This window comes from Aquarana catesbeiana, linkage group LG02 (genome assembly GCF_042186555.1).
Source record: "Aquarana catesbeiana isolate 2022-GZ linkage group LG02, ASM4218655v1, whole genome shotgun sequence".
In the NCBI taxonomy this organism is placed as follows: Eukaryota; Metazoa; Chordata; class Amphibia; order Anura; family Ranidae; genus Aquarana; species Aquarana catesbeiana.
In genome coordinates, this window is record NC_133325.1 from 218431641 (window position 1) to 218450469 (window position 18829).

At 39.2% G+C, this 18829-nt stretch overlaps 1 protein-coding gene across 1 annotated transcript in view; it reads right to left on the reverse strand.

Annotated features, from left to right (window-relative positions):
* Nucleotides 1-6477: 6477 nt before the first annotated feature.
* Nucleotides 6478-18829, reverse strand: part of DIAPH3 (diaphanous related formin 3) — a 1160230-nt gene continuing 1147878 nt past the window's right edge. Inside the window, exon 29 of the mRNA XM_073614238.1 lies at nucleotides 6478-9693. Coding sequence (XP_073470339.1) covers nucleotides 9437-9693 — 257 coding nt within the window. The 3' untranslated portion in view covers nucleotides 6478-9436. The remainder of the gene's footprint in view (nucleotides 9694-18829) is intronic.

The following is an 18829-nucleotide window of genomic DNA, read 5'->3' on the forward strand; positions in this document are numbered from 1 at the left end:
AAATGGCATTTAGTGCTCTTAATGGAGAAATGTACACACTATAGAGGGATATGCTATGTTCATATTTCATATCTGAGGTTAATCCAAACCTGGGCTTGCCCATGTAGGACAAGGTAACAGGTTTGCTTTAATAAGCCCCTCCCCAGCAGCAGTTACTCACTTTTCTACACTCCATTGTCCCCGTTCAGCAGTAAGGAAAAGATGCCCTGCATAAATTCCATAGCGAGATCTCACACAGGGCTTAGGACTCTCTCCAATCTTACAATGCTGGGCAATTGGGACAGGATTATTTTACCTAAAGCTGAACTCCAGGATAAGCAACTATTGTCTAAATACAAGAGTCATGTGTTTTCTTGTTTGAATATCAGTGTGCTTTGTGTATTTCTCCCAGATCTGTGCAGTAATCCAATGTGAGCCTCTGTTCATGTGCTTCCTGTAATAGAGACCGGTTGTTGTTCCACTTTCTCCTTGAGCAGGGTGACTGGTCTTTTCTCCATGACCATCTACCCCCCCCCCCCCATTGCTTTGCTCACTGCACAGGCTGTACAGCACATTCATGATGTCAATGCTACTTTTACAAGATAATATCTGGATTTCCAAAGGCATTTGGTGCAAACAAAATGGATTTTAATCATACATGGCTTATGAGGAAAATATTTAAAGGAAAGTATTAATGGCCGGCATTCAGCTTTGAAAATAATGTGTGGACGCTGCCTCCCTTTACCAAAATCTTTATTTGAAGCTGTCTACCCCAAGAGACAGTGGAAGCATGGATGCCATCATCGCAATGTGTGGAATTATTAAAGGCATGGTGTTTCCATAAACATTACGTTTATTTTTAGCAAAAGTGTGGCAGATTTTTCTGTAATTGTACTGGGAATCAGTTCTATGAAATGGTGCTTTTCACCACTTACATCATCTAAAAATGACTGTAAAAAGAAATAAAACCCAGAAGCATAGTAGCAAGGAATTGCCTGAAGCAAGCAAGCAGAGTGATCCCTGAATATGGCTGAATGGATTATATCAATTCATCAATTGGCAGCACAAAGAAATGATCTCAAAGGGAATTTTGTGGCTCATGTCAGTAACTCTGACCAATCTCTCCTGTATTTAGACTGGATTTTCCATTACTTGTTGAGCTACATTAAAAGTGTGACAAACACATCTAATGTTTGATCCATAAAAACATTGAATAACTTGGATCACATCTAATAAAGAACGTTTATAACATTATTCAGTGTGCTACTGATTATGAGTGTCAGGCCACTTTACAAAAGTTTAAGTGCACAGAAAACAATGCAGAAACTTCTCACGTGTGATATGGACAGGCCTGTCTGCTAAAGCCTGTACTGCAATACAGCAAGCAGAGCAGATACTCAGATAATTGCCAAATGGGAATGAGGGTGACTATTGCCCCGCAGCAATGCCTGGAAGGGACCCTTCACACTATACCAACCTGTTGTGATGTGCTACCACATGCATGTTAATGAAAAATGGCAATACCCCACTTTCTTTTGCAGTGCACCACAATGCATGTCATGATATGCTGCAGCATTGCCATGAAGTGTAATTTATGCTAAATTTATGGCACGTTGTAATGCCTTATGATAATGTGGTGTAAAACACACACTATATTGCATTACGCGAGTGTAAAGTCAGCCTTGGAAAAATGATTGCTATGTAGAGCAGGTCCATTTTTGCTCCTTCTGTATGAGTGAAATGTGCTAAAATGTAATAAAGCTTCCTTTAGCAAAACACATTTGAAACGCTTAATTACATGGTACTTATAAACAGATTATCTATTTTTTATATATACCTATTCGATATATCTCATTATTGCTTATGCAAAATGAACCAATGGAATAGAATAGAATTTTATAATGCTTTCAATGTAATACTTTTTTGGTTTATAAATTGCTCCACTCGTTACTTTTTAACATTGTTATATACTGACCGTGTACATAAATCAATATGTTTAACTCTATTGCTATTTGAATATTGTACCACCATCCTTATATGTACTCAATTTGTCAGTCTTTGTTAGATTTAAAAAATATTAAACAAATTTGACAAGAAACACTTAACTACAATGAAAAAATAGGAATTTTGATGTACTTTTACATTCCTTATGTTGGAGTACAGTATAGAACACAGAACATGTATTTAAAGACTATGGGTTACAGTATATGCAGGCTACCTTCAGGTTATTGGACACTGGGGAAAACTTGTTAGGGCCACCCCTAGTCTGCCCTCATATCACTCTTGTCCCTGATATTCCAGTTTTAGCAAGCAATGAGGGGTGATTAAGACACAGAGGGGAGGGGCCTGTGTCCTGTACTGGACTCCAAGGAAAGGAATGCCCTCTACCAGGGCCTACAGGCAGGACCAAAGAGAAACTCTGCCTTGGGAGCAAAGGCAATGGCTGCCAGTTAGATCCTGACAGCCCTGACCATATCCAGACAGTATAGGGCAATTTCCTTTTCAGGATGAAATCACCTAGACAAAACAAGAAAGGGCCCTTTACATAAAAAAGCTGCCAAGTCAGAAACATGCCTAAAAGGTGAAATGGCTACCAGGAAGACAACCTTACAAGTGAGGTCTCCAACGGAATGTCTCTATTAGGTTCAAGGGGATGGGGGGTCTCTGAAGAACAAGCGAGCACTAGTTTAGGATCTCAAGGTAACACAGAAGGATAAATTCTGAGATTTTTATAAGCAATTTTCTGAAGATAAGCTTTCATTAGGGATTGTAAGGTATAAGGTTTCTGAAAAAAAATAAAAAGTGGATATGGTAGAAACCTGTCCCTAAGTATACTAAGGGCCAGATGCTGGTCAAGACCAGAATGAAGAAAGGCAAAAATACGAGTGATAAGAGCTTTACTTGGCACTACATTTTCTGTCCTTGCACCAAGCAAAGTAAGCCTTGCATGTGCGATGGTGTATCTTGCACATGGGTACATGGGTACAATGCATTCTATGCATTAAGATAAAAAGCCTTCAGTGTGTAGCAGCCTCCCCAGCACCCCCTAATACCTACCTGAGCCCCCTTTCTGTTCAGTGATATCCACGAGTCCCTCAGCCGTCCAAACTCTCCCTTCTGATTGGTTGAAAGACAGGAGTGGCGCCATTGGCTCCCACAGCTGTCAATCAAAGTCAGTTAGCCAATCAGGAGAAAGGGGGTGGGGCTGAACAGTGGCTCCGTGTCTGAATGGACACACACGGAGCTGCAGCTCGGCTCGAGTGCTACCATAGCAAACTGCTTGCTGTGGGGGCAATCGACAGGAGGGAGGGGCCAAGAACAGCGAAGAGGTACCCTAAAAGAGGAGGAACCGGGCTGTTCTGTGCAAATCCACTGCAATAGAGCAGGTAAGTATAACATGTTTGTTGTTTAAAAAAAAAAAAAAAAACACAAGACTTTACAATCACTTCAAAGTCAGTGACTAAGCAGCAGTTTTAAATAGGAGTTCTTGGTCCAGTAAGCACAGGATATCTGGTTCTGTTTACAAATCTGTTCAGCTTGTTTTTGAATCTGAAGTCCAGGATGTCCACATCTGGTTTTCCCCACTGTTGACAGATATTTTAAAAGATCTCAGGGTGCAGAGACCACTCATCGGGGTCTATGTGTTTGTGGCTTAGGAATTCCACCTGTCAAATGTCCACTCCAGATATATGGACAGCCAAGATATCTGGAATGTAAATTTCTGCATAGAAAAGCATCAGAATTGTTTCTCTTAAGGCAGTTCAACTCCTGATATTCCCTTATTGGTTTACGGAAAACCACTGCTGTAGTATTGTCTGATTTTACCCTTGCAAAAGAGGTTCAGTGTTCTGATAATCTGATGGCTCTCATTTCCAGATTATTGATGTAGAGTTTTTGACTTCTCTGGGGACCATGTCCTCTAGACAGTTATGGAGTTAGTTGTAGACTCTGCTCCAAACTGTAAGGGAATGATTTTCCACATTGCACACCAGGATTGGGGATACTTAAATCAGGAAGGCTGGCAACTCAGATGCTCTTGAATAAAAGTACTTTATTAGTTACATGGGTACAGGCTATACACTGACGCGTTTCGGCTAAGCCGCCATCAAAGCAGTTGCTTTGATGAAGGCTTCTTAGCCGAAACATGTCAGTGTATAGCCTGTACCCGTGTAACTAATAAAGTACTTTTATTCAAGAGCATCCAAGTTGCCAGCCTTCTCGATTTAAGTATCATATCTGTGGGGCCTGAACGTCCTGGCTAGAGCACCGGATCACAGTTTGTGGACTTTTATATTAGCAGTGGAGCTAGGGAAACAATTTGTTTCTCCAGGATTGGGGATCCTATAATGCCAGGTAGAGCTTTGCCTGGCTGGCCAGAGGCATTGTACAGGGATTGGATCTGATTTTGGATCTGGCATGAATTTATGGGGAAACCTCACAGAAAATCAAAACAAAAAAAAAAAAAAGCATGCCCCTCGTGCCCCCAATTTTTTTCAATACACTTTTCAGAACATGCAGCTTGGCAGGCTTCCTGAACCATAACAGATCACAAACCCTCAACATAGGACCATACCTTGCCAGAGGGTAACCCCCTGGCAAAGGACCTATTCTCCATGTTGATGAGGACAAGGGCCACAACCCTGGCCCAGTGGGTGGCACTGGGAAACATTAGAAATAAATGGCAATGGGACCTCAATAAAGTGAATACCTCCCAAATGCTCTGCCTATACAACTGTATAGTGTGCTATGTACTGTCAATTGTGTTTTTAAAAGCCAGTCACCAGTGCCAACATACAGAGAAACCTTGTTTTACCTTTTCCATGATGTTAGGCCTGCTAGAGGTCTGCACCAGACATCGCTGGCCTTTACTCGTATATCAGCAACACTAGGTAACTACCAATATCATTATGACATTCATTTCATATGTGATTTTAATCCCAGGATTTTACTAATTTCTGGGGACTTACGCTGTTTTGATATCAGTTCATACTCTTTTTATTTGGGCTCCTTTCTTTGATTAGCTTGCATTTTTACATATTCAGCAGTATTCATATTTTTTATTGATCCACAGAATAGAATGGAGCCCATTTGTACCACTGTTCAAAATGCTCTGGGTCACACCTACATTTATGCTCCCTGTGTTCCTGTTAGACCCTACTACCACAGCTTCCAGAACAGGCATTCCTTTCGGCCCTAGCACCCTGGCGGTGTGTTTGTTTCACACTAAGCAGATATGTGAGTCTTACAGGGATGATTATTTTATCCTCCCTGTATGTATGTTCATTATTTTCTTACTTTTGTCTATGAATGGTTGATTTTGATATACATACTTCTCTTTATAGATGTATCATGCATCCGCCCCTGATGATTGGATAGATCCCATGAAACGCATCTGGCTTAACCCAGATGCAATGCATACTTACTTACATGGTCTTTGGATCCAGGCAATATCGTGGATTATAACTGTTATATTATAGTGATTTTTTTACTACTGAGGACAATACTACTGTATATTCTATTTATGCTTTTAATATGTAAATGATTTGGATACATGATTTGTTATATTATGTGCCATTATTGCATGTATTGTACCTACTCAAACATGGCAAACAAATAAATACTTGTTCATGTTTCACTTTGACTCTTTCGATTAGCTACAATATACACACCTCATTTAAAGTTCTGACCCTCTTTCTTTATGTATCTGAATAGGGATGGAGATGCATGTTACCATGTGTCTCATTTAAACCCCCAAAAGCCCCCTCTATTGTATATAGTAACTTGAGGCTAACTACACATGTTGAATTACATGCCAAAGTAAGTGCCTAACACAGGATTCAGTGCCTAAGCAAACATTACAGGCTGGCCCCACGTAACAGGGGTCTGGGTACAGTTCCCAAGAAACTGATAGATAGCCCAGGACAAGAAGAAGTAAGATCTTGATAGACGTGCCTGGAGAAAGAAATATAAAGTTAAAAAATACTTATCCAGAGGAGAACAGGCACTGACCTAATGACACTAGCAAACTGGAGTCTCGTGGAGTGGAGGGGTCATATGCACACTAGAAGCTTTTTGCCAGTGTCCAAACACTTGAAGGTACATAACACATGATCTAGGACAATGTTTCTCAACTCCAGTCCTTAAGTATCCCCAACAGGTCACGTTTTCAGGCTCTCCATTATTTTGCACAGTTTCACTGCCTTAGTAATTACCACAGCTGTTTCATCTGAGGGAAATCCTGAAAACATGACCTGTTGGGGGTACTTGAGGACTGGAGTTGAAAAACATTGATTTAGGATATAGTGTCCTGTCATATACTGTATGATTCACATGAACTATATATCTGGTTATGGTATCAATATCTACATATATTCCCTGACTTAAAGATAGTTAAACCCAGCTGCATGCTCACTGAAAGGAGTGTCGTGTATCCTGTGTGGTGTCTTCATAGTAACATACACAAACCACAGAACACAGTTATTAAATATATCTTTTTAATTTTGCATTGCTATTTACAATGGTTGTCTCCATGCAAACAGAACATAAACTTGTTTAACACACACCAATAAGTTGTCATGGATAGCTGCAACAATAAACTAAACCTGAGAACACATGAGGATGGTTTCTTTTCCATAAAGCTTGCAGAACAGTGTTTTCTTAATATGATCAGGCACAGTGTCACAGTACTAATTTATATTTATTAACTTTGCATAGGAAAATCACAAGGCCTCATTTCTAGTGAAATATTACCCTGTACAAAACTGGTTACAGCCATCAATTAAATCTGACCCATGTGCCCATTATCTGTGCTCTTGTTGTTCTCGGAAAGAACATGACACAACCATGCCATATGCTTGCAGTGTAAAAAAGGTGGACAGTTGCTGAACTGTGTGAGGCATTTGCAACGTTAATGGCTTTTCAATAATAAACATGTAGTGTTTATTGAATATAAAGCACTGTGGTAGTTTAGAAAATAAACTTGAATAAAGAATAACAAACATAAGACTGAGGCTGATGTGTATACATGAAAGGTATGCCTTAAAGAAAAGCAGGAGATTTTACAACCACATTCATAACTATATAAACTGGCATGTTTTCAGCCAGAGCCATGGTGATCTTCTATGTAGTTACTTGCCAAAAGTGAAATTTTGTTGGCTTTAAGCTCATGGCAGAGATCAGCATGTTCCTTATCACACACTGTGAATGGATATCCAGCATTGCAATGACAGTAACACTTCTCCGCATGGGGTGCTTTTATTTCAGTCTTCCTGCTTCATTAAGGCCATCGTGTTATATATTACGTTTAATAAAAGCTGGAGAACACGCATACAGACTCAACATAAAAATATGTGTTCAAAGACTATAACTTTGTGTACATGCATAGAAAGCCGAGTTTTCATATAATAAGAATACTTTGGAATTTTTAAAGAATTGTAAGACTGCATAAAATAAATATATGTGCATGTAAAGCAGATGCTAATATTATACATTTGGTATCCAAGATGTCTTGCATATTGCCTCTACAATCTTTAATAGTGTACAGAAAAAAAAAAGATTGTCCTCTATTAGTAACATTAGCAGCTATACATGGTAAAGTAAATGTCAGTTTTTATTTCCATTTTTACGAAGGCAAACGTTTTGCCAATACCCATGTAAAGGACATCTCCCCTCAAACGCATCCAGTACTGCAAAGCAGGCCACTGAAAACAATGACAAATAGGATTCATTACCTACCAAACAAACTCAACAACTGTTAAGTCATTAAGGAATTCTCATACACCTTATTCCCTGAGTTTACACTATTTCTACATTTTACTTTGGATGGAATGGATACTTCAAGTGTGTTTATATGCTAAAAGGAATAAGATAAGTAAATTGCATTTACATAGAAAATGTAATTATTCCACTATTCTGCCTTATAAAATACAATTAGTCATTAAGGTTACGTTTACTGTCTTATAATGGATTTAATATATCGAATGCCTGCCCCCCCCTTTAAAGTAATGCATGTTTCCTGCGGCTGCCTAGAAAACTTTTCAAGAAGATTGCACTCTCATTGATTTGCACAGTTAATACATTTCATGATTTATCTATCCGGTAACATAGTTATAGTAGAGTAAAATATACCGGAGAATAAATGCAAGCGAGAACAAATCTCCACTATAAAAGAATGAAATTTTTCATTAACTTTTAAGACTTTGTGCAAGCAAAAACAAGACCCATGGCATAAAACATCAAACTTTGTTTTCACTCTGCTGATGAGAAATGCAGCAATGGTATAACATTCCACACAGAAAGCAATTTCCCTCTTCTCTACTCCATGTTCAAGGTAAAAAAACATCCCTTATGGATTGTGTAGAATAGTCAACTACATGCCATCATTGCCAGTAACAAAATAAATATGACAATTTAAACCGAATCCTTTAGCTTGCAGTTTTAAAGTAAACCTGTTACAAACGGCTCAGTTCAAACTGAGCTTATAATTAAGAAAAATGCAGAAACACAGGGTACCTTCTTGAGTAAAAAAAAAAAAAATTAAAAATTATCCGCAATCTAGAGGTTTAGGAAGCTCAATTTATATGCAGATTTCAATTTGTCCTGAAAAAACATGACCCCTTTCCTCAGCCTTGAGGGCCACCCTGATTAATGTTATACATACACATAAAGAGAAGTGTGGCAGCTGGACCTACCTTGACTTATATCATATTATTTTAGCTGCCTATTTCTCTGAATCTACTCCGTATTTCGACATGGTTTTCACTGTATATGACCCATGGTTTGGATTTCTTTTATCTCATGAATCTGTGTGAATTTCTTAGGTTTGTGACCATTATAATTTTAGAGAATTGAAAGAACATCCATTGCAGAGTTATACATGTCATTGAGAGTAAACAGTTTTCACTTGATAACTACATTTCTGGCGTTTTTTGGTGACAAACCTAATTATCAAGAACCGAGAAAATATGCACAGCTTAGAGGGTCCGTCATTTGGCTTAGAAATCTTTAGGGAATGAACTATTACCATGAATCTAAAGAAAAATAAGATCATTGTAGGCAGGATACAAATACATGGATATTAAGGAATAGACACTGGTGTGAGACTATTACCAAATGGCAATGAAATGTCCATGGCTAGCTTAAAGCGGAAATAAACACATCTATTTAACGGTTTCAAAAAACATTACATTTCCAGCACGTGTAACACTCCCATTGGTTGTGCTCTCAGCCAAACTGTCAAACCATCCAATGGCTGGTGTCATAACTGATCACATGTGCAGCATCATGGAAGTTTAAAGATTAAACTGAGGCCAAGATGGCAGCTTCCTTGGCTGAAAACAATAGGAGGGTTTACATCCACTTTAAGAGGGTAGGTACAATTTTACTTGCTAGATGTCCAAATTACAATTTGTTTTTGAGAAATCCTTTAAATCAAAGCAGTGTGGAACACTTATTTTCATCACAGAGCACGCAACCTTGCAAGAAGAGCTTCCACTTCAGGAATAGATTCTGGTTTGGCTGCAGAGCTTTGGCCTGGACCTTTGTCTTTGTGACCTTCCGAGCTGCACACCTCTTTTCTAGCTGTAACTTTGCTTTTTACTGTAGAAGAATGAGATTCAAACTCATAACTGAGTTCCTTAGCAACTGGAGCCCTTGCTGCACTGGAGTAGAGATTTGGTCGTGAGCGAGACCTCTCAAATTGTGTCTTTTTGTTCTCTGTGGAAATCACAAATAGAAAAGTACAGTTATTGAAATTAATTATATTTTAGGTATGCAAAGCATTAGATTTTGCATGCACACATCATCGAATATGTAATTTACATACAGCAAAAAAGCAAAAAAAAAATATGCCTTAAATGCACGAGCATAAAGGAAAAAAAAAAAAAAAGTGAAGAAAATATATACTGGTATTAAAGAAGAGTCTCTAGAAAGAAGCTGTTTTGTAAAGTAGTTTATAGCTGATTTGGCCCGAGAGGGGAGGATATTGATGTTGGTAATACATCTTTATCAGAGTAATTTGCATTTCCACATAAAAATGGCTTTGATAAAGAGAGCGGGTCACAAGTAAATATATTTTATTTTCGTTTGCATCCATTAGAAAGAATAAGCAAGCTTGTGTTTCTGGTTATAAACCGGCTGTCGGGAGGAAACTTTACATCACGAATGGAAACAGCATTGCGGTTTAATGTTCCCAAGAAATCTACATTCCTGTGTTGTGATCTGAGTTTTAGAAGGCTACTATTAAAATAATCTCAACTTATTACATGGGTGAAAAAAATGGCCACACAGGCAGATTTCTAAAGGGATATAAAATAGTAATTATGTTTTTTTTTTTTAATGTAAACGTTTACAGAAGCAATCATATATAAAATAAATGAAATTCACAAAATTTGACAGAACTTAATATAAGTGTGCTATCGTGGGATCAATGAAGAACAATATTTTCTGAAATACAACCGGCCTTCCATCCACTTATAGTGCAGCACTGCAAGTTGTCACTTTGGTTTTCAGTATTTTCAGTAAAAGAATGATATAATAAACATTTGCTGCAGAGCAATTTTTAAATAAAAAAATAAATAAATAAATATCTGTCAAGAAATATAAGGGCTGCCATTGCTAACCTTTAAAAAAAACAAAAAAACTAGCTGGTAATGTTGACTCAGTGGGGTTGATTTGCTAAAGCATATAGGCTATTCAGTTTGCAAGGGAAGTTGCATTTTGCAGTGACATTTTACCCCAGAGCTAAGTGAATGTTGTGAAATTACACAGTGAATACCCAATCTCCTGCAAGGAAAAAAACAAAACAGCATTCTGGAAGATGATGGATGTTAGCAGATGATGGAAGTTAGCAGAGCTTCACCTCATTCACTAAGCACTAGGGATAATTCCCTTGCAAAGTGCACTTTCACTAGCAAAATAAACAGTCTATTTGCCTTTAGTAAATCAACCTCACAGGATTGAATACTTTCACAGATCCAAGACAAGTATGCAAACCAGAATCTGTATACTTGATCTGTTTACGTAATATAATTCAACCCTCAAATTTTCCACTCGCCTACTCGCATTTTGCCAGTGGAAAATGATGGCTGGCGAGCGTGGGCTGCCTCAGAGCAAAAAGGCGAGCACCGCCAACAAGTGGGGTTGAATGGGAACCGTTCTCCCAGCGATCAAGGGGAAGAGAGAGGAGAGCAGGCAGCCGGATCATCAGAGAGCGGGGAACATTGCTGTAACAGCTTTCATTTGCATTGCCGTGTGTTCCCGCAGCTCGCCATCACATACAGCCCCGCCTCCTTGCCCAGGTACTTTGATAGACAGATCACCTGTCCAATGCCCAGACCTGTGACGTATATCAAACAAACTCGGGCCAAGAGGCGGGGCTGTGGTGGTGAGAACACACGGCAATTCAAATGAAAGCTGTTACAGTGATGTTCCCTGCTCTCTGATGATCTGGCTGGCAATCCTCTTCCCCTGCACAGGTAGGCTGCATTGTTGGACACAGGTAGGCTGCATTGTTGGGCACAGGTGAGGCTGCATTGATGGGCACAGGTGAGGCTGTATTGATGGGCACAGGTGAGGCTGCATTGATGGGCACAGGTGAGGCTGCATTGATGGGCACAGGTGAGGCTGCATTGTTGGGCACAGGTGCGGCTGCATTGTTGGGCACAGGTAGGCTGCATTGTTGGGCACAGATGAGGCTGCACTGATGGACACTGATAAAGCTGTTGCTAATATTTATTTTTGTAACTTAATTCTGCATAAAACATTTAGGTGTCATTTCATGAGATAATTTATAAGGGTGTATATAGGAGCGGAATTAGGGACGGGCATGATAGGGTTGGGTGGGGCAACTGGTGGGGAGTAACCCTTAAGGCCTGGCTAGTAGCTCAGGACTTGAAATTTTGAGCCCTGATATAATTGATATGGACTCAGAAGTTAAAAAATAGCCAAAGGACTCAACATAACAAACAGCCAACTAGCATTTTTAGAAAACTCTAAAAGCCAAAACAAATGTAATGCAGCGTTCCTGTAACCTTGACAATGCTGGAGATCTTCAGTACAAGATATTGCATTCAGGAAGTGGTAAGGGACTAGAATGCATGTTCCTATTCCAACAGAACAGATAGAGGTAAAACTTGGTGATGGAGTTTGAAAAATTCCTTTAAATGTATATAACTCACTTGAAGAGGACTGTCTTTCACCAACAAAAGTAGAAACTGTGAGAGTAGAAAAATTAGGACTCTGATCTTGTGGAATTTTTTTTTTTTTTTTTTAAGTTCAAACTCAGAAGTTGACATCCTTGTTCTGACTCACTGTAGCCAATGAAGTGTAAGGGCATCCGACATGCGTGTATTTACATTAACAGAAGAGAATGGCCAGGTAGAGAAGCAACAATATGGATAAGTTGCCAATGGGGACTCCAGTATTTCTATCCTGGTATGCTAAAACTGCAGCAACACTGAACATCGTGCTGCCCAGGAAAGCAAAATAAACATTATGTGATTAAGCTTATATCAGAGAATAGAAATATCAAGTAATAGGAATATGATTGAATACAAGGATGTGATTAAAGAGGAGTTGCAATACATCTAAGGAAATCTTTACCTCTCATACTTTATGAAAAATTTACTGTCACCATTTGGTAGCCTGTGTATACAAATAGGCAGATATATCTCTCCCTAACATTGAGTTACAGTACAGTATATAACTGCTTGTCTATTGTCTGCTTAACTTACAGCCATTACAAACACAATTCTAAAGATAAAGTTATATATATTTACAGAGAAAGTGTGAGTTATCCTTTAAAGTAGGGATCTCCAAACTACGGCCCTCCAGCTGTTGTGGAACTACACGTCCCATGATACATTGTAAAACTCTGGCGTTCACAGACGTGACTAGGCAGGATGGGGATTGTAGTTCCTGAACAACTGGATGGCCATAGTTTGGAGACCTTTGCTTTAAATGATAAGTTCACCTTTCAAGCAAAAATAATAAATACAATTTTTTTTCCAGGAAAAAAATGTGCATTTATTTTTTTTCCTGCAGGAGTCTGGAAAGCGTTGCACCCATGATCACAGGTGCAATGGTCAGGCTTCTGCAGACAAGCACTGCAGATTTATGATCGTACATTCATAGCACTGTCTGTTGAAAGCTGCAGGCCTTGAGAAGGAACTACAAAAGCGCTCATCAGCACCCTTGCAGTTCATTCAGGTGTGGTGGCCGACAGTAGTTGTAGTTCATTCATTCACAGGAAACTAGCGAGTGGGGTGAGGGGGAACTGGCGGCAGGAGTTGGAACATGTGAACTTGGCCATCAATTGTCCACATCCTCGTGGGACCCTCTGATAGGCACAAAAGCAAATGTAGATCATCAGCACCTAGATACAGAGCTGCTAACCTACACAGATAAACATGCTAGTCACTAATGACAGGTAGTTACAGCAACAACTGTATCATTGGCTCTATATATTACCAGGGCATAGATAAAAGTTAATGCTCTAACATCGCTAGAAGGTTTTACGCTGTGATATATACTGTCAGCAGTATATATTGCATGTATATGGAATATCAAGGCCTTTGAAAAAGAATATCAGTTATACAGTTGCTGTGCAAGAGAAAATGTAGCGTTTCAAACAATACTGCATACACATGAATATAAAGTACATGATTAGGAGACTAGTATTAAAAATATATAACAGGAGCATTAAAAAAAATAGTATGCAAGTAATTCCTATATGGTAACAAACAACCTGCCTCATTTTACGTGCAGATACGTAAACTTTTATGCACTTGCATTTTCTAGCAGAGATGCAAGTTTACTAGTTCCCGAAGAGACTGACTTCACAAACCCAGTTTCCCTTCTCATGAAGAGATCACTCTGTAGATATGCTGCCTTCTAGATTCAGGTAAATTCAATATTCAGGCAACCTTGTACTAGGGGATTGGGCATGGCTTCAAAAACTTAGTATGACATTTAAAGTTTTTCAGTTATCTGCTGAAAGATGTCCTATCATCTCAATAGTAATGACTTTGGAGCACAGGCAGTCACTCATGACAGTGTGGTTTATGTGGGTGCTGAAGATTTCTTCTGAAAGCAGCTTGTACATTAAAAGGTGGTTGCTGAAGATATTTACTGCATTGTCATTTTCTGACCAGAGGCTCAAAGTGATGGATGAGTATTTTACACAGAATCCTGGACAAACTTCACAATTTTTTTTAACGGTGTCTTCACCTTCTGGTTACAGAAAAATATCAACATTCCACAGAACCAAAGTTACATAAAATGTTTGTATTTCAGCAAGGATTTATTGTATTTGAAGATATTGGCATAACTGGCACATATCTGTTGCTACTTTTTAATTGTTTGCTGTACAGCGTATTTACTCTCAACTAAGCTACAGGTAGCGACACGAAAAATACCAGCTACATTAAGCTTAAGCATATTAAAAGAGGAGTAGTCTTATTGATTTATGTTCCATTTAGCTTTCAAGGATAAAGTCAACTGCCCCCCCCCCCCACTTAATCTTAATAAGGTAGCAGAAGAGAGTGTACAGTACATACAGTCAGGTCCGTAAATATTGGGACATCGACACAATTCTAATCTTTTTGGCTCTATACACCACCACAATGGATTTGAAATGAAACGAACAAGATGTGCTTTAACTGCAGACTTTAAGCTTTAATTTGAGGGTATTTACATCCAAATTAGGTGAACAGTGTAGGAATTACAACAGTTTGTATATGTGCCTCCCACTTTTTAAGGGACCAAAAGTAATGGGACATATTAACAATCATCCATCAAACTTTCACTTTTTAATACTTGGTTGCAAATCCTTTGCAGTCAATTACAGCCTGAAGTCTGGAACGCATAGACATCACCAGACGCTGGGTTTCATCCCTGGTGATGCTCTGCCAGGCCTCTACTGCAACCGTCTTCAGTTCCTGCTTGTTCTTGGGGCATTTTCCCTTCAGTTTTGTCTTCAGCAAGTGAAATGCATGCTCAATCGGATTCAGGTCAGGTGATTAACTTGGCCATTGCATAACATTCCACTTCTTTCCCTTAAAAAACTCTTTGGTTGCTTTTGCAGTATGCTTCGGGTCATTGTCCATCTGCACTGTGAAGCGCCGTCCAATGAGTTCTGAAGCATTTTGCTGAATATGAGCAGATAATATTCCCCGAAACACTTCAGAATTCATCCTGCTGCTTTTGTCAGCAGTCACATCATCAATAAATACAAGAGAATTAGTTCCATTGGCAGCCATACATGCCCACGCCATGACACTACCACCACCATGCTTCACTGATGAGGTGGTATGCTTTGGATCATGAGCAATTCCTTTCCTTCTCCATACTCTTCTCTTCCCATCACTCTGGTACAAGTTGATCTTGATCTTATCTGTCCATAGGATGTTGTTCCAGAACTGTGAAGGCTTTTTTAGATTGTTGTTGTTAGGCAAACTCAAATCTGGCCTTCCTGTTTTTGAGGCTCACCAATGGTTTACATCTTGTGGTGAACCCTCTGTATTCACTCTGATGAAGTCTTCTCTTGATTGTTGACTTTGACACACATACACCTACCTCCTGGAGAGTGTTCTTGATCTGGCCAACTGAAGGGTGTTTTCTTAACCAGGGAAAGAATTCTTCGGTCATCCACCACAGTTGTTTTCCGTGGTCTTCCGGGTCTTTTGGTGTTGCTGAGCTCACCGGTACAATCTTTCTTTTTAAGGATGTTCCAAACAGTTGATTTGGCCACACCTAATGTTTTTGCTATCTCTCTGATGGGTTTGTTTTGTTTTTTCAGCCTAATGATGGCTGGCTTCACTGATAGTGACAGCTCTTTGGATCTCATATTGAGAGTTGACAGCAACCGATTCCAAATGCAAATAGCACACTTGAAATGAACTCTGCACCTTTTATCTGCTCCTTGTAAATGGGATAATGAGGGAATCACACACACCTGGCCATGGAACAGCTGAACAGCCAATTGTCCAATTACTTTTGGTCCCTTAAAAAGTGGGAGGCACATATACAAACCATTGTAATTCCTACACCATTCTTCTAATTTGGATGTAAATACCCTCGAATTAAAGCTGGAAGTCTGCAGTTAAAGCACATCTTGGTTGTTTCATTTCAAATCCATTGTGGTGGTGTATAGAGCTAAAAAGATTAGAATTGTGTTGATGTCCCAATATTTATGGACCTGACTGTATGCCATAGTGTAAAAAAAGGTATCCCCGCAGTTACGTTTGGCGGGCAATACCACCGGTAAATTGTGACCCATTAAACTCAATGGAGGCACCCTGCAACTATGTGCAAGCTAAGAGGTGGTATAAACGAGGCCTTGCAAGGCCAGGCATAGGCATCTGGGCTATTTAAAAGAAAACGCCACTTTATAGCTTTATATCCTACCATCTAATTCGCTTGCGCCCTCTCTGAGGCCATACAGATAAAAGTGCAGACACATCCAAACGTCATTGGAAAAAGAAGTTCAGATGAATAACAGTTAGCATGAGCACTCCTTTGTGGACAGTGAGTGGACTCCCCAGTACCATTGCAGTCACTAACTCCAAATAAATCCTATCAGGTGTCTGAGCTTGTAAAAGTATCTTTACCTGGAATCCTGGAGCTCATCTTTAATTTATAACTCCCATAAAAACAAGTCATTTACTGCCTGCAAACTTCAATGGAAGCCCTAAACTTAGCCCTTACACTTAACTGGGCACATCAAGCTAAATCACAAATCTAATCCATAGATGCCAACTGATTTGCTGTGTCCGGGGCTGCATCCTAACATAACAGTACACCCTTTTTTGTATTACTGAGCATGTGCAGTAAGTAAAATAAGGGTATTAACTAAGTAGATTGAAGCCATGACTGAATAGTTTATGACACAGTTGAGAATGGAACAACCTGGAAAGTGAGGTGTGATCTGTGTGGAACGGGCCCAAAGAGTGGATGCTAAGTGTGGGCTGTGGGCTAGTGTCCTGGAACAGAGACAATTATGCAGCCAAGATGTTTTATTTCATTGTGAATAGAATGGAGATGGATTACTACCCCATTACGGGTTTTTTTGTGGTTTGTGCCCCTATTGGGAAGATTCCCCTATTTCCTGTTCAGACAGGAAGTGATAGAAAATCTCTCCAATAGTAACAAATAAAAAAACAAACACATGTTTAGTATAGTGGGAAAAGGTTAGAACATCCTACAATGTTTGTATTACTGTCTGCACCTTACTTTTACAACATCACTTCCCATTTCCTGTGTGGGATTTTGCTCAGCTAGAAGTGAGGGTAATCATTCCAATGGGGACACAAACAAATAAAAAAGTGAAATTAAATTCTTCCCTACTCTATTCAAAACAAATAGAAAGGGATGTATAAAATCACATTAATAATCACAGTATAATTAAATACTAACTACACATTTAAGAATATGTTACATGTTAAACCCATATGTGAGTTGTAACATGAAACATGGTGCCAAGTACACTTTCCCACTCCCAAAACACCCCCCCCACCTTCTAACAGTGTACAGGGGCTCTGCTCCCTCTCAGGAGCTGTCAGATTTGAAATTGGCGCAGATATGTGTGGCTCCACCCCCACAGCTGTATCATTCATTCACAGAGGCCCGTGAATGAATCAGCTACCAGTCTGGCGTAAAACAATACGCGTCATGCTGTGAAAGTTAATGTTGCCCTTTTAAAATGTGCCAAAATATCTGAGCCTAAAGCAAACCATTTGCTCCTGATCCTTTTCTTTTCATCTCAACTGCAAAAACATACCAGTATCTTGTTATCTGTCTAAACTGAGCCTACTGTATATGTATATTTGTATGACTACTGTAAGAATGATAGAAAGCCAGTTTCCTTGGGCAGTGTTTTTAGGACAGTTCAGTTCTCTTTTGCACAGTTAGTGTTTGGTACACAAATCCTAAATTGTTTGGTATAATATAGGTACAGCTTTTAAAGCTCACCAAAGACTATTTATATTGCAGCTCTTCAATGGACATGTTCACAAAGGAAACAATCAAATTTACTATTTTCTTGAGAATACTTTTATCCCAAATGTCAGGTCAAGACTTTTTCAGTGGGTAACTACACATGTGTACAACAGCACAGGTGCCTTGGCCTGCACGCATTGTTGCACTGCGACAGTGACAGTCTGCATGAGGTTTGTATACCAATTCAGTTTATTAAAGTGTTACTAAACCCACAAAAATAAAATCAATCTGTATATGCAGTAAAGCATGCTTGTTAAACTCACAGTGGAACACAGGGGTTAATCCTGTACATTGTGTAAAAAGGCTGTTTGATCCTGTCTTCTCTAATCCTCCCCTTCTTTTACTGTCCCAATCCATCTCCTGATAGCACAGAGCCCTAGGGGGCACTTTGCACATGCCCAGTTTGGTGTGAATTGCTAAGGGTTTTTTTTGTTTTTTTAGGAGGGTACATGTGATCAGCACTATCCAGACAGAGGGTCAGGGGTCATGTAGCATCATAGGGCAGTCAGGAGGTGAATAAACACTCCTCCTACAAGCTTTAACAAGTGCTCAGTCGGACACCGATAGCAGTCAAAAGACTGCTGATGAGAAAAGGTATTGAGCAGTTTATATTTACTAAAATAATTGCATTTCCATGTTCTGTGTGACACCAGATATAGTGAATGCAGGGTTCTGGGTTTTGCTACACTTGTACACACTAATGAATTTTTATTACATATGTAATTTAACACGTAAAAGCTATTAATATACAACTGTTTCTAGGTCACTCTTTATATTAGGCCTTTTTATAAACAAACATAAAAAGTAACCATATACAAGGAAAACAAACATTTGTTGCATGCCAAAAACATTCAAA